Here is a 22,900-nt window from a genome sequence, read left to right as displayed (position 1 = left end):
ATGGGATATGATCTATGATGGGATATGTGCTACGATGGGATATGTGCTATGATGGGATATGTGCTACGATGGGATCTGTGCTATGATGGCATATGTGCTATGATGAGATATGATTGATAATGAGATAGGATTGATAATGAGATACGATTCATGATTAGTACAATACATAGACGATATCCGTCCACAGTAAAATATGCAAACAGAATGATCGAACCACAGTGGGAGACGGCGCTGAAGGCAGCAAAGCTGCCTTAAAAAACTGATCCTAGTTGCTGTCCGGGGGGAGTTGGGCTTCATAGTTGAGTGTTGCGTTCCGTTATTTTTTTTTTTGAAAAAAGAAATAAAAAAAGGTTGTATAAGGGAAAATCCTAACGGACCCTTTCATTAATTATTTTTAGTTCAATCTAAAAAAGGAAAAACTCTTTGGCTTTGTTCCGTTAATTTTGTAAAAGGAACAATTCGTTGTGATCGTTCCATTTGACATTCTCCCCGCATTTTGTAAAAGGGAAAATTAAATGAATTTGTTATATTAGCGATTTCCGGCTCATTTTGTAAAAGGAAAAATTTGATTTCTTCGTTCAATTAGAAATTTTTCCAACATTGTGTAAATGGTTCAATTAGCGATTTTTGTGCTCATTTTGTAAAAGGAAAAATTCGATGTGATCGATCCATTAGAAATTTTACTCACATTTTGTAAAAATAAAAATTTGAAAATTGTCTACATTTTGTAAAAGTGAATATTGCTTAGTTTTGGGTTATTAGCGACTTTTCGGTTCATTTAGTAAAACGAAATTCTCCCCACATATTGTAGAAAGGAAAATTAAATGATTTTCCTGTTCATTTTGTAAAAGGAACAATTGGAAATTCTCCCCACATTCTGTAAAATGGAATATTCTTTAGCTTTGCTATTATTAGTGACTTTTCGGTTCGTTTCCTAAAAGGGAAAATTGGAAATTCTACCAACATTTTGTAGAAGGGAAAATTCAATGAATTTGTGGAATTACCGGTTTTTGAGCTCATTTTGTAAATCAACCATTGGAAATTCTCATCACGTTTTGTATAAGGAATTATTCCATGATTTTGGTCAATTAGAAATTCTTTTCATATTTTCTAAAATGGAATATTCTTTAGCTTTGCTAAATTAGTGACTTTTCGGTTCGTTTCGTAAAACGGAAAATTGGAAATTCTACCAACATTTTGTAGAAGGGAAACTTCCATAAATTTGTTAAATTAGCGATTATAGGCTCATTTTGTAAAAGGAAAAATTCGAAATTCTACACACATATCAATGAATTTGTGGAATTACCGAATTTTGAGCTCATTTTGTAAAAGAGAAAATTCGTTGTGGTCGTTCCATTAGAAATTCTCATCACGTTTTGTATAAGGAATATTGCATGATTTTGGTCAATTATAAATTCTCCCGATATTTTCTAAAATGGAATATTCTTTGGCTTTACTAAATTAGCGACTTTTCGGTTTAATTGGTAAAAGGAAAAATTTGAAATTCTTCCCACATATTGTAGAAGGGAAAATGCAATGACTTTGTTGAAATAGCAATTTTCCTGTTCAATTCAAAAATCGGAAAATATTTTCCGGACAATATTTTGTAACATGAAATATTCTTTGGCTTCGCTAAAATAGCGATTTTTCGCTTCATTTCATAAAACCAATAATTCTATGTGATCAATACATTAGAAATCTTGTCAATTTTTTCTAGAGAAAAAAATAAGAGTTTTCAGTTTAGAAAATAACTAAGTGAGTGGGGGTTCCACCCCCACACCCCCGGGCCTCCGGCTATCAGATTTGCATTGATGAAAGTAACGTATTGAGGGAAAATGCAATTTTTCCCTTTTCCATTAGCGAACTTCCGATTCATTTTCTAATAGGAAAAATTCGATGCGATCGATCCATTACTCTATATGTGTTTTTGACTTTAAGCGATATTTTTCAGCTTCATAAAGGTTAAGCGACCATTTCACAGTCCATGAGCGCACAAAAATTTCATTAAAAGTAACCACACCGACAATTTTCCATTGTTCCCACAGTCGATATTCGTGCGAAATGCACTCAATAAACGCTAATCAGCTTAAAAAGCGTTAATCCGTCGAAACAGAGCGAAAAAATCGATTCCTCGCACTCAAAATATCAAAAAGGCAAAAATATGCATTTTCGACCGCTGTGCCGGCAGTGGAGCGTCCACCACCAAAAATTTATATGCGTTCGAACGGGCTTGACTCACTCGTCAATATGAGCCATATATCAAAAAAATGCCATCCCAAATGGCCAAACGGCAATCAAAAACATTTTTGCTTCACTGTGCTTTGGAGGAGCTTCGAAGTGACCCATTTGAAGAGTGTTTGTGCGGCGGAAAACATCACGACTTCGGCGTGTGAGGCGTCTAATGAAAGCTCAGGACCTGCTCTATCGAATAGAGAAAGAATCCCGTGACCACAGTCCCCCTGATCCGCACAGCAAGTGCGAAAGTGTTCCCGACCCTAAGTTTCCATTTCACTTCCAAAGTGTTTTCACCCAAAATTGAAACGGTACCACAACGTGTTTGGTATCGTTGGATAGGTCTTGAACGTGCCGTCATTTTGAGCCCACACACACCGTGCACCGAGCGATGCACTGGCTGCAAATGGTCAAAAACTAAAAGTCCGCCAAAAGTCAAAAAAAATTTTTTTTCACTTTTCTCAAAAATGTCCCTTATGGATTTATTGAGTCATATATGTATCGATCGGGCCGTTCCAGTCGAGGCTAAGTTGAAAATATGAAGAAAAAGTATGGAGTCATTTTTGAGCAAAAAAATTTTCACTAACGTAAAATGACCATTTTCAGTTTTTGAGTAATATCTCCTCGAAGACAAAGCCAAATGGGTCGATGTTTGGTATCTACGTGTCGCTCATGAAAATCTGCGTCGATCCGTGGCACCTCCGGGTGCCGACGCACCCATCATACCCCTACCAAAATTCGCAATGTAAGCTGTATTTCATTCATTTTCGCTCAAAAATCGTAAAAAATGATTTTTTTCAAATTTTTTTCACCACTATCATGTCGGGCGGTTCCCGCCCGACATTATGAGACATAGTTAAAAAAATGGGAAAAAAAAAATTCGAAAAAAATTTCATCCCGAAAGTGGTCTAAACACCTAGCCACCACCCCACAGATGAGCCGTATGTATGTCGCTCGGCCCTTGAGGCGCTCCGCGCCTCAAGTTCCTCGCAAGTGTGTGGTGGGCAACTTGTCTATTAAGAAAGATAATAAAATCATAATTTTGCACACTTTTTCACACACAAAACGAAAAATCATCACAATCAACCACATCAAAACAAAAAAATCTAATTTAGAATTTTCACAACTGTCACTTTTTCGTTGAACCACTTTGTCGCAATATGACGCAACGACAAAACGACTCTGCCACTGTTACCCGCTTCATCGAGGCTGTTTAACCAACAGTCATTCGTGGTATTCAGAGTGTAATGCAAAACATGCGGAAAATTCTATATTGGTGAAACCACGTGGTGTTTATGCGATCGGTTCAAAACACACGAATCGGACGTTAAGAACAGAGATAAGAATCCAAAGAAAACGGCATTGGTGAAACATGTTGTTGATACAGGACCGAACCATCATGAATTTGACTTCAACAGAAAAGAAATCCTGAAAAAAGTTAGGAAGAAAGGAGTGCTTAAGATTCATGAAGCCAATCAAATTATTCTACATGGTAACCAAGCAGTCAATTTTAAGTCTGATGCGGCACACATCAGCCCGGTATTTTACAACATCATAAAAAAGAATTCGAAACTTCCCACTATGAACCCGTCACTACCACCTTCGTACGTACCAAGTGTAAGCAGTGCAACAGATGTTTTGACGGTTGACACTGAAAGTGTCAACAACAACAATAATCTAAATCGCAACACAAGAACAAGGTATAATCTTCGCAACCGAAATTAAATTTTTTTGAGCCAATTACTGCTGTGATACTAGATTCCTATTCATTCGTAAGTTTAAGAAGAGCTATCTTCAATTTTGATTAAGTGGAACACTAGGTTCACGATAAATTTTACTATTGTTTCTAGCCTTGAAAATGGTCTGTAATAGGACCGAATGCACGGGTAAACAATTAAGTTTAGGTCAATGAACTTTGTGTTTCATTTGGTTGGATGCAAGCTATACAAAATCAAGCTAATAATTGCTCCCAAAGCCAGCAATACAACTTAAAAGACAATCACGGCGATGACAATAATAACAGTAGGTGAATTTTTGAATGAAATCCGCCATGTTATCATCAAATGTGGTGTGTCACCCGCGTATTTGTATCTGCGTGACTTCCCCAAAGTTTACAGCCTTGTATTTTACAACACACAAGCCTCCTATATTGTAAGAGCTTTCAAAACAGTGTAATTTGAATTTTGAGTGGCATTTATTAGTTATGCATGGCTAGACATCGCAATGTCTACCAATTATTCTTTGTAGAAATTAGACTTTTTCCCTTCAGTTTTGCTTAATAACAATTTGTGTTTTTCACATTTCTAGCATATTATTTCGGAACCATCGACCGTATAAATTGAAAATGACATTTTGACTACGAACAGCAATATTTTTATCGCAACCAACGGTTGTTGGCAAATTACAATTATGTATACAAAAGTTTTTCCGACTTGAAGATTGAAATTAATTTGAAGAAAATGTTAATTAAAAATGGGCAGAGAGCTGTAACGGAAACATAAGAAGAATAGTATGTTACATACCAAGGATCAAGGAGGTGTGTTTTAGACCCACTTCCAAGGATACACCAATTTGTGGTCACTCAATTGTAAAGATTCCATTAAATGCAGTAATCAATAATTAATAATGACAAATATAATAATAGATTGACATTAGTAATCCTATTCCTACCCTAAACAGTAATCCAGAAGAAAGTTTATAAAAATATCATACCTCTGCTCGCGATGAGCATGACACTTTTAATGCTGTAACTTATGTATATTGCATCTACCGAATGAATTGTAGTCCTTATTTTATACAATCATGTCCGGAGCGATAGCGGAGGATTTGACGCAGTCTAACTTCCAAAAAAAGAACGAAGAAATTTTTTTGAGACGCGGCCACTATGTATAGCCGAACATTTCAGTTTCTGCCCTTTAGACTATATCCCCAGTGGAGGTGATCGATTTCGCGGGACGCGAAAGAAACCGGTCCACAAATAATTCTAATTGCCCATAGAATCCGAAAAACCCATTTTCAGACTTTGGTCCGGAACAACTTCAGGTAGCAATAAATCGATTACTGAAAATTTGCTAGTAGGGGCACGTTGGACCATTCTCGACTTTCCGAAAAAAAAGCTTTAAGGTATTTTTGTCCGGTTTTTTGTTTTTTCTACTCTATAGAGTCCATGATATAATATTAAAATAGAAATAAAATAAAAAAGTGAAGACCTGACTTTGGCATGTAGCCAAAGTTCGCCGACGTCGATTTTCAGAGAAAATTGGAAACTTCAATAATTCTAAATTACACTAAAAAATCGGTCGATTTTGTGTTGTGATGGCTCATTTGAAAGGTAGTTAGATAGATATTGCTAAGAAAAAAAGATTTTGGAATTTTTTGTATTTTGATCGAGTTATTACATTTTTTGTGATTGCAAAAGTGACCTTTCTGTAGTAGTTGGAAAAATTACTATTTTTTAAAAATACAATAATACAAAATTTTGTTACAAAAATAGCATCTTGACACAAACGAGGGCATTTCTAAACAGAAAAACTTCACTTCCACTCATTTTGAAATAAATAAATTTTTCAAATTGTAAAACAATTCTCAGATTGAGTTCTATTTTGGTCACATAAAATGTAATAGCTCGAACAAAATACACAAAAATTCCAAGAAAAAATTCTTAGCAATATCTATCTAACTACCTTTCAAATGAGCCATCACAACACAAAATCGACCGATTTTTTAGTGTAATTTGGAATTATTGAAGTTTGCAATTTTCTCTGAAAATCGACGTCGCGTCGGCGAACTTTAGCTACATGCCAAAGTCAGGTCTTCACTTTTTTTATTTTCTTTTTACAGTCCGTTTTTTTTATTTCGGAACACATTTGAGATATTTTAGAGTTTTAAAAGTCATCGATTTCATGGCATCGGCCTATAACAGAAGATGCGTCCGTTTCACACTTTCTCGCAGGCGCACTTTTTATTTTGAATTTAAATTTTTCGTCATTTTAATTTTTTTGTTGTTTTGCTACGCAAAATGTTTAATTTCCGGTTTTAATATTTTATTTTATAATTTGGAGGTTCGATACTCTAATTTGAGACTGTGCGAATAACAGAATTAATATAAATAACTTATTTTGAAGTTTTATCAGATTTTTGTCGTCAATTTTTCATAGATGAATAGTATTAGTATAGTTCTTCGGTAACGCGTAACATTTATTGACATTTTCAAGGTTATACACACGTTACAAGGCAGCGTCAATGTATAGTAGCACGACTAACCTTTACCCTACTGATTAAAATTTTTCAAATTTGGTAATTCAAAGAATTTACGACACATTTGTCGATTCAATACTAAGAACACACATTCTTATTCTACGGACTATAAAGGACCGTTCAGTGTGTGTGGCTTCTATTGAGACCATTTATGGAAGAAAATCAAAGCCTAGCTTAGAAGTTTCTTGAATTAAATTTAATCGCGAAAGGTAAGTTTATCAATGGCGGTAAACTCTGACATTTGTTTCAACTAAAACTAAAATCATTTTAGACGAAGAGGAAAGTCTTATTAGAATAATTTAGATGCTAATACTTTGGAATATCGCATAAAAAAATCTTCGTAAAGCTTAATACAAACATTCGAAAAATTTTCTGACGAAATGCCTAAAGCTGGGTTATGAAACAAAAGCTCTAGATTCATCGAAATTCAAAGGAAAAGGAAGAGCCAATATGCCGTAATTTGTAAGAAAAAACATGTGTAAAAGAGACAAAAAGAACTGTTCGAAGTTTTATGAAGTACTTTATGAAGTTCCAATATTCAGCTCAAATTAGAAAAAAAGTTTTCATTCAGGCGGAAAAAAACTTCACATTCCCTCACCAGGTAGAGAGGCAAAACAACAACTTTTTCTATTTCTACTTTTTCCATTTGGAACATGTTACTTATCTGAAACATGTTCCTTATCTGAAACATGTTCCTTATCTGAAACATGTTCCTTATCTGAAACATGTTCCTTATCTGAAACATGTTCCTTATCTTAAACATGTTCCTTATCTTAAACATGTTCTTATCTTAAACATGTTCTTATCTTAAACATGTTCCTTGTCTGAAACACGTTCCTTATCTGAAACATGTTCTTATCTTAAACATGTTCCTTGCCTGAAACATGTTCCTTATCTAAAACATGTTCTTATCTGAAACATGTTTTCTACCTAAAATATTTTTCTATTGGAAATATGTTTACTATCAGAAAAATGTTTTCCGTTTGAAACATGTTCTCCATTTGGAACATGTTTTCAATTTGAAACATTCTTTCCATCTGAAATTTGTTTAATATCTGAAATATGTTTCCTATGTGAAACATGTTTTCTATCTGAAATATGTTTCCCATCTGAAATATGTTTCCCATCTGAAATATGTTTTCCATCTGAAGCATGCTATCCATGCGAAACATATTTTCCATGCAAAAAAATATCTTCTAAAAACAACGAATACACTATCTTTAGTCGTATTGTTAACGATAATAAACAAACCACTGTTGCTACTTTCATCTACAACCGATTATAAAATTAACTGACTTTCCCTGTTTACATGGACCAGACTGTCAAACAGCTGAATCGAAATAGTCCACAAAATTGAAAGTCGCGCGGCCACTATACCAAAAAATTAAAAGTCGGCCACTATACGACAAAAATCTGATAAAACTTTTAAAAAAAGTTACTTATTTCTATTGATTCTTTTATTTGCCCGGACGTAAATTACAGTATTGAGCCTCCAAATTATAAAATAAAATAATAAAACCTAAAATTGAACACTTTCTGCAGCAAAACAACGAAAAATTGAAAAAGATGAAAAATTCAAATTCAAAATAAAAAGTGCGCCTGAGAAAAAGGCTGAAACGGACGCGTTTTTGCTATTTGACATTAATGACTTTAGAAACTCTAAAAAATCTTACGGTGTTCGAATTTAGTTTGAACACACTGTATTTTATTATTATATCTTGGACTCTATAGAGTAGAAAAAACAAAAAACCGTAAAGTCGAGAATGGTCCAATATGCTCCTACTAGCAAATTTTCAGTAATCGATTTATTGCTACCTGAAGTTGTTCCGGACCAAAGTCTGAAAATGGGTTTTTCGGAATCTATGGGCAACTAGAATTTTTTATGGACCGGTTTCTTCCGCGTCCCGCGAAATCGATCACCCCTAATCCCCACAAAACATATTCTATCATATTCTCGCTTCAAATACGAGCAAAACGAGCTATCACTCGACTATGTAGGTTTGAAATTGCCGGAGATACATCGTTTTAAAATTGGTCACTTTTCATACAAAATACACCAAATTGACTTTTTCCAAACAATCAAAAAACGGAGGACGAGATTCGGTGGAATACCGGAACTTGTTTAAAAGTATCAACAAAGCAAGGAGATCAGATGAAAGAAAATATAATGTCCAATTGGCTCAAAACATAATTGAAGCTAACTGCAATATGAAAGTCCTACGGAGAAAAATGACAAACGCCAAAAAAGGAATCTTCAAACGAGACAAAACAGGAACGATCCAAACGGATCGAAATGCGATATTAAACATTGCAACAGAATTTTATGAGAATTTGTTTTCTTCAGCAAGACTTAGTCCAACGGAAGAAACCGAAGATAGACCAATAATAATAAACGTGGGATCGGAGGATATGCCCGAGATGAAAAACAAAAAGTCTCCCGGAGAAGATGGTGTTCCAGTGGAAGCCATTAAACTAGGCCGAGACTCCTTATTAAAGGCAATCACGGCTTTGTTTAATCAATGTCTCCAATGGGAAGAAGTACCAGAAGCCTGGGAAAATGTGGTAATTACATTGCTGCATAAAAAAGGAGACATAACAAAGCTGGAAAATTACCGACCCATAAGCCTATTGTCAACACTCTACAAGTTGTTTATGAAAATCATTACGAAGAGGAACACTAACAAGTTCGACTTCTACCAACCTGTTGAACAAGCTGCTTTCAGATCTGTTTCAGCACAAACGACCATTTGCAGGTGATGAGACACTTATTGAGAAGTGTCGTGAATACAACATCGACATAGTCTTGCTTTTCATAGACTTCGAAAAAGCTTTCGAAACATGGTCGATACGCATTAGACGAATGTAGAGTAGACTCAAGGTACTCCAACACAATTCGATATGTGTACAAAAATGCTACTTCATGTATAAAACTTCATAAGAGCACGGAGAAATTCAGAATCGGCCGAGGTGTAAGGCAGGGTGACACCATTTCACCGAAATTATTCACGGCGATTCTGCAGAGTGTTTTTAGGAAGTTAAACTGGAGTAAAATGGGAATAAAGATAAATGGAGAGTACCTGAGCAATCTCCGCTTCGCTGATGACATTGTACCGATAGCAGCCAATCTAGGTCAGGCTCAGCTTATGCTACAACAGCAGGCCTCTCACACCTCCTTATTTCCTTATTTTTCTCAGCTCAGCCCCTCAGCTCAGGAGGGGTCGATCCGAAATCACCCATCTTCGAAATTGGATGCGTTTTACTCAAGTTAGAGAACGGACAGACGGACGGACGGACATTTTTTTCCCGCGGATCTATGGACAACCACAATAGATTTCCCTTACTCAGGGAATCCAATTCGACGTGTTACAAACGTATGCGTAAACCTATAAGACCCCAGTACTTCGTACGGGTCTAAATAAATGAATCGATCGCATGTCTTTCTAAGCTTCTCTCCTGTCTAGTGCCGGCAAAAGCCCATCGGAATAATCATGAAATCTACAAAAAGCCCAAAAATTAAAATTTTTCATATCAAAATTCAAAAGGTACTTCAGGGGGATACTCGAATTTTCAGTGTAACAAGTCCGTTACTGCTCCTGTCAGACTACTCCTCTAATTTCTCACTCGATGTAATCACTTCATACAAAGGTGTTACAGTACTAATTGGATTATAAATTGCGCTCAAAGTATCTGCATGTGTATCCAGAAATGCCACAGTGCAAAATTATTCATGTGTGTTCAACTTTGGATTCTATCCTTTTTTGGGAACAACGTTTTATGGTCATGAACACTGAACGCGTTATGTCAGTTCGTGTAACATTAAGTGATTGTATTATAAAACGATAGTATACTCGATACAATGTCTATAACACATAGTTGTTGTGTTGTAGCTTTTACGTTTGAAAGATCCTTGAATATATTATTTTGATGGAAGCGTTTCGTTTTTGCAGAGTACTTTTGATACTGTCGATCCCACATTGCCATTTCCACGCTTAAAACAGGAGGTAATGCAACTGCCAGGCCAAGTGTTTGGTGATTTGATAGAAATGTGATACGTAACTGTGATATTATTGTGTAAATATTTTAGAAGAATTGATGATAGGACTTTGTCTTGGATTGTAAAAGTAAGAGTGAAAAGGGAAATAAGGAACTTTTCTGATTGATTGACGAAACGAAATTGAGGACTGAGGTAAATTTAAGATTTTGAATTGAACTGTTTTCACGAGACATGATGTCAGAATTAACTGTTGATGTTGATTGTGAAGGGAAAGAATCAAAACTCAGCAGAGAAACATTAGACCTGATCGCAAGCAGAGCAGAGTTGGTAAAAAACGGAGGACAAGATTCGGTGGAATACCGAAACCTGTCTAAAAGTATCAACAAAGCAAGGAGATCAGATGGAAGAAAATATAATGTCCAATTGGCTCAAAACATAATTGAAGCTAACTGCAATATGAAAGTCCTACGGAGAAAAATGACAAACGCCAAAAAAGAAATCTTCAAATTACGAGACAAAACAGGAACGATCCAAACGGATCGAAATGCGATATTAAACATTGCAACAGAATTTTATGAGAATTTGTTTTCTTCAGCAAGACAGAGCCCAACGGAAGAAACCGAAGATAGACCAATAATAAGAAACGTGGGATCGGAGGATATGCCCGACATAACTGTTGATGAAGTCAAAGCTGCAGTAGCCGAGATGAAAAACAAAAAGTCTCCCGGAGAAGATGGTGTTCCAGTGGAAGCCATTAAACTAGGTGGAGACTCATTATTAAAGGCAATAACGGCTTTGTTTAATCAATGTCTCCAATGAGAAGAAGTACCAGAAGCCTTGGAAAATGCGGTAATTACATTGCTGCATAAAAAAGGAGACATAACAAAGCTGGAAAATTACCGACCCATAAGCCTATTGTCAACACTCTACAAGTTGTTTATGAAAATCATTACGAAGAGGAACACTAACAAGTTCGACTTCTACCAACCTGTTGAACAAGCTGCTTTCAGATCTGGTTTCAGCACAAACGACCATTTGCAGGTGATGAGAACGCTTATTGAGAAGTGTCGTGAATACAACATCGACCTAGTCTTGCTATTCATAGACTTCGAAAAAGCTTTCGATTCAGTGGAAACATGGTCGATATTGGACGCATTAGACGAATGTAGAGTAGACTCAAGGTACTCCAACACAATTCGATATGTGTACAAAAATGCTATTTCATGTATAAAACTTCATAAGAGCACGGAGAAATTCAGAATTGACCGAGGTGTAAGGCAGGGTGACACTATTCCACCGAAATTATTCACGGCGATTCTGCAGAGTATTTTTAAGAAGTTAAACTGGAGTAAAATGGGAATAAAGATAAATGGAGAGTACCTGAGCAATCTCCGCTTCGCTGATGACATTGTACCGATAGCAGCGAATCTAGGTCAGGCTCAGCTTATGCTACAACAGTTAAGTGAAGAGGCGAGCAAAGTTGGCCTCAAGATGAACTTATCGAAAACAAAAGTCATGACCAACATCGGGGACGATAGAGAAATCAAAATTGGTGACACTGTCATTGAACGAGTCGACAGCTATGTATATCTAGGACATAAACTGAAGTTAGTTCTGGACAACCAGACTGCAGAAATAAGACGTAGCGGAAACGTTAACTTTAACAAAAGCATCCGAAGATAAATTGAGAGTGACACAAAGAGCCATGGAACGGAGTATGCTTGGAATAACACTCAGAGACAGAATGACGAATCAATGGATTCGACAACAGACCAGGGTCGTTGATGTCATGGAAAGAATAGCATCTCTGAAATGGAGCTGGGCGGGACATATTGCAAGAAGGACAGACGAACGTTGGACCAAAAAGATCATGAACTGGCGACCATATAAAAGACGAGCTATAGGTAGACCACCAGAGAGATGGACAAACGGAATTAAGAATATTGCAGGTACAAACTGGCAGCAAATGGCAATGGATCGTACAAAATGGAAAGAAGTTGGAGAGGCCTACATCCAGCAGTGGATAGAAACAGGCTGAAAAAGAAGAAGAAGAAGAAGTTGATTGTCTGATGTGTCTGCAAGACGAGTAGAAAGACCTGTGAACTGAATTGATGTATTGAATGTAGAATTGTTAAGTAGACGTTAAAACTAAGAAATAAATAAATTAAAAAATTAATAAATTAATAAATAAAAAGAGTTATAAACACAGAAAATTGGTAAATTTACAATATTTGTGTGATGATAAAGATGTTTAAAAGATCCCATGAAAGATCCCATACAAAAGTTTAAAAGACCTACCATTTATCAGATCAAAAAAATAGTGTCGAAGCTACAATAAGTTTAACGATTGATTTTAACCGACGTGACAATAGAGTTAAATTTCTTTGACGATTTTTTTTTCGATATTTCGCGGGTTTTTGACGACGACCAACAATCAATCAGCAATTTTCAAAACAATATTTTGACGACGACGATAAATTATGTATGACCTTGACTTCACAAAAAAAGAAACATTAAAAAAAGGCGCTTGCTATTTGCACTTAAGTGCAATTAGTCGTCCTAAACACTATTTGCATTTAAGTGCAAATAGTATTCTAATATGCTATTTGCACTTAAGCTAAATTAGCTAAAAGACTATTTGCACTTCCACATTGTAGCAGTCGCTATGGAACACGATTTTGCGCAGCGCAAATAGTCTTTTAGCTAATTTAACTTAAGTACAAATAGAGTATTCACGCCGCGGCGCGCCGTAAGGGTGCCTAAAATTTGAATTTCAAGTAAACGATTCGATGAAAAAGTGAACCGAAAAGTAAATTTCAAAGCTTTCTTGTATGAAAATGACGCTGCGTTGTTTGCACTTAAGTGCGAATAGTGTATAAGGAAACTATTTGCAATTAAGTGCAAATAGTCACTTCGTTAAAAAAAAATCAAAGAAAAATTATTGCTCAACTCTTAACATAATTTTTTCTAATTTTATTGAATTGTAATTAGGCTAAAGAAAGTGAAAGGTAGAAAGGCATTTTTGTTTGGGAAATATGCATTATTAACTGTAAGCGTAAGCGAATAAAACTTTTTCGTTTAATTTTAGAAGTTTCAAAAGTTCTACTCCCAAAGTACAGCTGGGATGAATCGTTTTTATGTGTACTGCCACGTTGTTAGAGAAAAACGAAAAGTGGAGAAGATTAAAAAGAAAAAAGTTAAATAAACAAAAAAATAACTCAAGACATTACTCAATTTCCTTTGCTATCAACTTTTTCATTAAACACCTTAGTATGCATTAGGAATTTTTTTAAATACAATCAAACAGGAAAAAAATCACTGAAAATACAATGCTTCCATGAAATTTGGTAATACCTCGCTTTTGTAGCGGTGAAATAGATGGTGTTATACTTTGCACGCCAAGCGCAAGTCCAAAGCTGATAAGGAGAATTGTTATCCATGTTTTCTTAACACCACACAAACTAATATTGACAAAATCATATGAAAGCGACATGACGTCACGCTATCCTATAATAAGGATCAAATCTTCACTACGAACATATTACACTAAGCTACACAAGTTTGATTTAGATTTTTTACATACAATTTCTTTGACTGTTTTTGTTCGCCAAACAGAAAATTAAATTAAATTCACAAGCGAATACGGTCGCGGCGATTTATTTCGACTTTTCGTTTATGTACGTCATGGATACTCTACTTACGAAACACGATATAGTTTCCGAGTTTTATTTATATGTTTTCTAATCGAATTCGCTGTACATGATCAACAAATGGAGATGCTTACACAACCACAACCGAATTGAGACTGAATAATAGAGAATGGAACATTTTAAATGGCTTTCCATGCTATAATGTGCGCTGGCACAGGGAGCAGACGTCAAAAGTTCATCTAAAATACGGGAATGTATAACAAAACAACAGTATTCTTGAATTGTTTTGTGCGCAACTGTTCAAATTAAAGAGGGGAAATTTATTACATTCAGCCAAAACATATTTATTTACGATGTGAAGTTGGAACAAAATGTTTTGGTGTGAGTTGGTAAATTGCAAGATTGCAACGCTTTTGATTGAGCTTTCCTGTTCTAATACTTTTATTTATTTATATTAATATTCTCGGTATACAGGAAATTTTATGGTCCGATTAAATTATACTGACACGAGTTCATATTCTCACTCATATTCATATCGAACGAAACTGCATAAATCTATTAGCGTTCAAGGCAGTTGTATGTGACACAAGGGCAATCGATGAAAGCAGTGTGAAGCTTCACAGTTTTCCTTTAAATTGCTCTACAGTGAACGACATCTCAAAAGTCTCATATCTTATGATTTCCACGTTTTCAATGAATTCCACACATTCCACACAGCTCACACTCTGTATCAGTATGGTCCGCTGTGGTTGCCAAGGTTGTATATTATTAGGAGGTTGCGCCAACAGCCTTTTTTCGTGGTGACATTAAATCAAAAATAAATGGTCGCTGGTGTGTTGTGTATCAAGTAAGTTGAATTCTTCGTTGGGCAAAAAAGAAGTGACAGCTGCGAAGAATTCACCTAAATACAAATAATACCACAGTTGCGGTCATTTCTTTTTCTCGTTTACTGTGACAGTTGCGCGATTAACCATCTAATTAAAAATCTAAGTCGATGCGGTAATTTATTTTATCGCATACGCGGTGTGATTCCCCGAAAAAATTATTCACGTAGGATATATAAACAAACATTATACTTCTGTAAATTGTCAAAGTGTCATTCGCATATCTTGTTGTCTCGTTTTCGCTTATGCGCTAAAAAAAAATATGCACGTATGACAAGCCGTCTCGGCAAGCCTCGACCGCTTTGTCATACGTGCATAATATTTATGGTTTCATTAGACGTCACATGACAATCCTATAGGTTTATTCCGAGGTCAAATGATTGTCGAATTTCATCCATAGAGATACTACCTCATCAATATGAAAACCGATCTCTATGGATGAAATCGTGCTCGTTCGGCCAGTGAAAATTCGTGTTTACAGCTATTTTGTCATTATGAATTTTCAAAGAAAGCAGAACGAAATGTAAAAATTGTGTTCTTTCAGAAATTGACAAAACTTATGGATGGTGCAAATGAAATCTTTTAATGACTGGGAGTTGCGGGAAACGTTTTTTTTCTTTCTTATGCTTTTTATTTTCGAAAGTTTCACACTCGAGATTATTGAATATTCCGGACAAACCAGTAGAGATGCGAGAAAAGATCCTCATCGGACTGAAACGTTTTGGTCCTTTCTGCATCTAACCCAGGACACGTCAATAAATGGTCGGAAGTCTGTTCTCCCTTTCGGCATAGGCCACAAATCGGCGATTCAACAATTCTCATTTTGGCGAGTTGTTTGTATAGAAGGTCATGATTTGTTAATTTCCTGAAGTTTGCGACATAGATCTTTCTGTTTTTAGCCCCGTACGATGTACAAAGGGGCTTATAGGATTACGATGCCGTGTGTAATTGATGGAATTCGAAGCAGACGGTAAGGGCAAAGTGTTTGCCTATATTCATAGATGACGAATCTGCAATAAAAATTTTGTCTGTCCGTCTGTCCGTCTGTCACGTCGATATCTTGAGTAAATCAAATCCGATTTCAAAAATTTTTTTCCCCTGAAAGATAGTCGAAAAAGTGATGTTAAGTTCGAAGATGGGCATATTCGGGTCGGCCCTTCGTGAGTTAGGGCCACCTAAGTGATTTAAGGTCTTTTGGTGATATTTATGGCAAAATAAACGATGGAAATGTAAATGACACGGCAAATGATAGGTATTGTCAATACCAAACCAGGAAAAAAAGTTTTTTGAAATCACGTGAGTGGACCGTGAGTTAGGGCCTTCGAAGTGAAATGATACTAGGGCCCTATGTGTATTTTACATAGAACTCGAGTAAATTTCATTCGTTTTTCGTAATTTTTGTTTGATTTGGAAGGTAATCGAAGGCCGAATAGAATGTTGTTGAAAAAAAAAATTAAATTTGGGTCCTGGGCCTAAGGCCGCTACTAGGGCCCTATTTCACATATAACTCGAGTAAATTTCATCCGTTTTTCGTAATTTTTAGCCCCGTACGAAGTACGAAGGGGCTTATAGGATTACGATGCCGTGTGTAATTGATGGAATTCGAAGCAGACGGTAAGGGCAAAGTGTTTGCCTATGTTCATAGATGACGAATCCGCAATAAAAGTTTGGGCCGTCTGTCCGTCTGTCTGTCACGTCGATATCTTGAGTAAATCAAATCCGATTTCAAAAAAAAAAATTCCCTGAAAGATAGGCAAAATAGTGAGGCTAAGTTCGAAGATGGGCCTATTCAGGTCGGCCCTTCGTGAGTTAGGGCCACCTAAGTGATTTAAGGTCTTTTGGTGATATTTATGGCAAAATAAACGATGGAAATGTAAATGACACAGCAAATGATAGGTATTGTCAATACCTATCCAGGAAAAAAAAGTTTTTTTTAAAATCGGGTGAGTGGACCGTGAGTTAGGGCCTTAGAAGTGAAAAGCTACTAGGGCCCTATGTGTATTTTACATAGAACTCAAGTAAATTTAATCCGTTTTTCGTAATTTTTGTTTCATTTGGAAGGTAATTGAACGCCGAATAGAAAGTTGTTGAAAAAAAAAAATTAATTTGGGTCCTTGGACTAAGGCCACTACTTGGGTCCTATGTGTATTTTACATTGAACTCGAGTTAATTTCATTCGTTTTTCGTAATTTTTGTGTCATTTGGAAGGTAATCAAAGGCCGAATAGAATGTAGTTGAAAAAAATAAATAAATTTGGCTCCTCGGACTGAGGCCGATACTAGGCCCTATGTGTATTTATACTCAATAAATTAAAATTTTAGGGCTATTTGAAATGTTTGTTTTATTTGAAAGGAAGGTCGTATGGGGCTTCGTAATTGCGCCATGCGCCATTTCTAAGATGTACACATTACATAATAATTTTACTTTAACTACTTTAACCGGCGCATAGACTTACGTTCAAAGTAGGGTGACAGACGCACTAGGGTCACGTACGCAATAGATATACGGGTTTGTACGGGGCTCAGTCGCAGCAAACGCTCCGACTGTTCTGATGGCTCGTTTTTTCATTTGGAAGGTAATCGAAAGCCGAATAGAATGTAGTTGAAAAAAATTTTTAATTTGGGTCCTCGGACTGAGGCCGATACTAGGCCCTTCAAAAAAAATAATTTTTAGGGCGATTTTAAATTTTTGTTTCATTTGAAAGGAACGTCGTACGGGGCTTCGTAATTGCGCTATGCGCAATTTGTAAGATGCACACATTACATAATAATTTTACTTTAACTACATTAACCGGCGCAATAGGCTTACGGTCAAAGTAGGGTGACAGACGCACTGGGGTCACGTACGCAATAGATATACGGGTTTGTACGGGGCTCAGTCGCAGCAAACGCTCCGTGAATTTTTGGCTATTGAGATATGCATCAAACCACAACCGTTAATGCTGTACGTTTGCTACATGAGTGTGTTCGACCCAAGCATTGCTGCGAAACATAATCATAATGTGAAACTCATCGTAGAGAAATATCGCAATCACAGAATAATTGTCCTTGGCGACTTCAATCTGCACGACATTAATTGGTCTCTCGATGATGATGACGAAAACGTCTATTTACCGTACGCTCCAACCGATCGCAACATCAATGGAAATCGTTCGTGTTATCAAACTGATGCACTCGACTTTTTGGACAGAATGCTCAGCCTGCCGATGTCGCAATTATCGAATTTCCGCAACAATGCATTAAACGTTTTGGATTTGTTATTCGTGAATGATTCTGATGCAGTCAACGTTGCTAAAGATCGATATACTATTATTGAACAATCACAGCAAGATGACAGACACATTCCGTATGAAATACAAATGGATTACGACGCCAAATCATCGGTCAATGTGGAATTTGTTACGTTTTATCAGTATTCAAAAGGACATTATGAACGAATGGCGCAGCAATTGGAAGCGATCAACTTTCAACACGAATTCATGATTAGAGATGTGGACTCGGCTTACACATTTTTCGTTCAAACAGTGAAATCTCTAATTGAACAGAATGTACCGAAGAAGACCATCAAAAAATACTTGAACAAACCCAAATGGTGGTCGGCTGAACTGCAACGTTTGAAAAATCGTCGAAACAAATGAACACTGTTTGAACACAAACACAGATTAGCTTTTACGCCTTAAAACATTACTCGATTTCGTTTCGACGTACCGTTGTTGCAGAACTGCTTTATTTCCTGACAATTTTGCACCGAACAATCTTAACTGAGTCTTTAAAATTGGAATTGTTTCTTTTTTTCCTCCTTTTTTTGCCATTTTCTAGCGCGTGTTACTTGAGAAAATTTTTGTTTTCATTTTTAATCAAAACAACGCATGTGAGGCAACGTTTAAAAATTTAAAATCAAAACCCACCGAAAAACCGGGGCGACCCACTTGTCAAACGAGCATTCAATGAACAAATTCCTTAACCTATTGGGCGCACATGGTCACAAAGTAATCAAAATCGAATTATCGCCACGAAAGCAAGTAAATATCAAAGCGAAGACATACACTTCTTGGAATTTCAAGAAGGCAAATTGGCAGCGTTACAAGGAGATGTCGGCGAATCGGTTTGATACCGACCAAATAGTCAAGAACAGCGATCTGTCCGAAAGAAACGTCAGAAACTCAATTCTCTTTTGTACGAAGAATTCCATACCAAGAGGCATAGTAAAAAATTACAAATCGTACTGGAATGACAAACTTGAAAGCCTAACTAAACGTCGAGATGATGCTGTACAATCGTTACAAAGCAAATGGACAACAGATGGGGCGAACATTCTCAGACGATGTCAGGAAAGGTTGGAAGAGGAATTAGTAGCATCAAAGAAAAGCAGATTCGAAGAGGACCTAGACAAAATGGACTATAGGGCCAATGCTCCACACGCACACAAGAAAATTTCGTCACTGAATGAAGATTTGAACGAACGCTCAAACGAAGCAATAGTACACAATAACAAGATTCTAACATCCAACCAAGCCAAGGCAACAGCTTTTGTAAAACATTACGCTAAAGTTTTATCAGGTTCATCAAAGCTAAAGAAAGTTCATGTGAATAGAGACATCAATCCATTTACATTTCAAGAATTGAACGATGCAGTGAGAACACTTGACAAAGAAAAAGCACCAGGACCAGATGGAATTTTCGCAGAATTCATCCTGAATCTTAATTTCAATGCTCCCATCGTTTTATTAGCTTTTTTCAATTTTGTTTTGCTGAATGGCATCCCATCAATATGGCGGAAAGCGTTCATCATTCCGATTATGAAAAAGGACAAACCTGCAAACGAATTGAAAAGCTATCGTCCAGTCGCATTAACATCAATTCTTTGTAAACTGTATGAGAAAATGGTAACGAACCATTTGAGAGAAAATCGAATTATCGATCCGGGTCAAGGAGCATTTCAACCGCTCAAGTCATCTATCGACCAAGCAGCTTTTCTTTGTCAAATGATTCAAGACAACATGAACAATCACCTGATGACATTAACTACTTTTGTCGACTTCCGAGCAACGTATGATCTGGTTTCTCGCGATATACTTATTCCGAGACTTATTCAAAAACTAATAAAGATGAGCGTTCCTGGAGGTCTCGTACATGCCATCAGAAACTTCTTGTGTCAAAGATTTATATCTGCCAGATTCCATGACAGAACTTCATCATTCAAGCAGGTTAGGAGAGGACTCCCACAGGGTGCAGTTCTGAGCACGACATTATTCAATTGCATGATAAATGATTATGTCCATTGTTACGAGCAATACCAGGTGTTGATGTCATTCGTTTTGCCGACGATTTAGCAATTCTGGTCACGGGGGAAAGCACGGCCACCATGGAAGAAACAATGAATTCTGCGCTCATCGTTCTACACCAATGGGTAATATTAAATGAAATCGAAGTGAACATGGACAAAACCAAATATCAAATATTCGGAATGAAAAACAATATCAGAAAACCATATCTTATACTCAACAACAGTCAAGTCGAAGAAACAACTTGCCAAAGGTATTTGGGTATCGTACTCGATCAACGGCTTACATTCAAACTTCATGCTCAAGATCGAGTTGAAATGGCAGAAAAGAAGTTATGAAAAGACACTAACATTGACTTACGTGAAATACATACACCCGATATTGACATTTGGAGAAGAAATTATGATTTGTGCGAGTGATTCTGTTAACAAAAAAAAATGCAAATCGTACAGAACAAGGCGCTAAGAATAATCACTGGAGGCGTAAAATCATGCCCAATCTTGGCTATGCAGATGTTTTCCGGAATCAAATCATTGCAATTTTCCAGAGAACACGAGACAATCAAAATGCACGAACGAATACTGAGAATCGCGAATAATTTGTGGAAGAACTATTCACCTGCGGAAAATCAGTTAAAATCAAAAATCCTACATAAGATCCAGGCACTGTACGGAAAGTACAACATTGATCCATCAAGTAAAAGGAAAGTCAGGAAATTCACATTTACAAAAAAACGTAAAAACTATTTGAACAAGTACTCGGCACGAATTGAATTGAATTGAATTTATTTCACCGCCAAGCCTGGCTGTATAAAATTACATACATCTTACATCTATTACACAAAAATTGAAAACTTTACAAAATACAAAAATTGAAAACTTTACAAAATATCACTGTCAATTGTCATTTAGCCTTTCCATAACTTTATTCTTAAACGTAATCACATTAACACATTCACTCACGACCGTCTTGTGTTCATTAATCAATCTAATTAGCCGCACTATTGGTTGATTCGATAAGTATTCGGTCGTCACCCTTGGTTCAACCAGTAGCTGTAATGTAGATTGTCGAAGGTTGTAGGCGCTTTCATTCCGGACAAAATTTGGTGAAATGATGTCATCCTTGATGTTGCCCATATAGATGTCGAAAGCAAGCGCGGCATCCGCTACAGTCCGTCTCTTCTTCAAATTTTGCAGTTTCAGCAACTTGCAACGATCCTCGTACGGTGCCAGTCTATAAGTCGTTGCATTGCTCCTGCTTTCCAACAGATATATAACGAACTGTTTCTGTACGGACTCGATGTCGTCAATGTATATTTGTGCAGTTGGATTCCAGATGGTCGATGCGTATTCCACTCTTGAACGCACATATGCCATGCCACATATAGAATACGTTGAGTTTCTTTCGTGAAATTTCCGTTCGAAAAGTGCTTGATACATCCAACCATCTGTCGAGCTTTGATCGTCATTTGTTCTATGTGATGTCCAGGATGATAGGATTTGTTGAACCGAACACCCAGATCATTCATTTCTTCAACTCTCTCAATGTCGTGATTGCCCATAGTATAATCAGCCCAGGGCCGTATCTAGATGGGGCGCAGGGGGGCGGCGCCCCTCCTAGCGAAGTCATTTTTTCAATTTTTTTTAATTTTTCCCATACAAAATAATTTTTTTGGACCTTGCGCCCCCCTAGCGCACTCAGATTTTGAAGTCTGGCTACGGCCCTGAATCAGCCTTAATGAACGATGAATTGTGTCGGTATGCTCTAAATATGTAACATTTGTCATTGTTGAAGTGAAGACGATTTCTCTCATTCCATCTGATCACATTGTCGATGTCTCGTTGCATCCGTACCATATCTTCAAAGTCGCGTATGATTGATGCCAATTTCATGTCGTCAGCGAACAGTAACGTGCGAGCAAATTCCACAACGTCGACCAAGTCATCAATGAAAATGGTGAACAATACCGGTCCCAGTGAACTTCCAGGTGGTACTCCTGATGGTGACTCGTATAGCCTGGATATAGATTTCCCAATCTGGACAAAATTGGTTCTGCCGATCAAGTGTTGCCATATCCATCTTGCCGTTTTCTTGCCGATTCGAAATCTTGCTAGCTTAATAATCAATAACATGATCACCAGTTTGTCGAATGCTGCCTTGTAGTCCCCATAAAACGTATCCAGTTGACAATTGCGCTCGAATGCTTTATGTGCAAGTGTTGTTTGTGCTAGCAAGTTCGTTACTACGGATCTCCTGTTTCTGAACCCATGTTGCGCGCTCTTCAACTGAGGCTGAATCAATTTACTAATTTCACGTTTGACGGCAATATCATGGACTTTCATCAGAATGGTTTGAATGGCGATTACTCTGTAGTTTTTGACGTCGGATTTGGCACCTTTCTTTTTGTAGACATCAACAATACGCGACATTTTCGATGCTGCAGATATTCTCCCACTGTCGAATGATTTTTGATGCAGCAGCCACATTGGCCAGGCCATTGCTGAAGCACACATTTTTATGACGATCGGCTTGATCTCATCTGGTCCTGCACCGCCCCTCCAATCGAGTGAGTGAATTGCTGCTTTGATGTCAAATAGTG

At 36.8% G+C, this 22,900-nt stretch overlaps 1 protein-coding gene across 2 annotated transcripts in view; it reads right to left on the bottom strand.

Moving 5' to 3' along the window:
* The window catches only part of LOC119075295, a 303,810-nt gene extending 289,508 nt beyond the window's left edge, over positions 1-14,302 (bottom strand). Inside the window, exon 1 of one of the 2 annotated variants that reach the window (XM_037181706.1) lies at positions 13,838-14,302. In XM_037181706.1, the coding sequence (XP_037037601.1) occupies positions 13,838-13,976 (139 nt within the window). In that variant the 5' untranslated portion in view covers positions 13,977-14,302. The remainder of the gene's footprint in view (positions 1-13,837) is intronic. The other variant, XM_037181707.1, reaches the window with a different exon arrangement.
* Positions 14,303-22,900: the final 8,598 nt, after the last annotated feature.

Source organism: Bradysia coprophila, unplaced genomic scaffold (genome assembly GCF_014529535.1).
Source record: "Bradysia coprophila strain Holo2 unplaced genomic scaffold, BU_Bcop_v1 contig_197, whole genome shotgun sequence".
In the NCBI taxonomy this organism is placed as follows: Eukaryota; Metazoa; Arthropoda; class Insecta; order Diptera; family Sciaridae; genus Bradysia; species Bradysia coprophila.
Note: the sequence above shows the minus strand (reverse complement) of the source record. Positions and strands in the feature narration are given on the sequence as shown.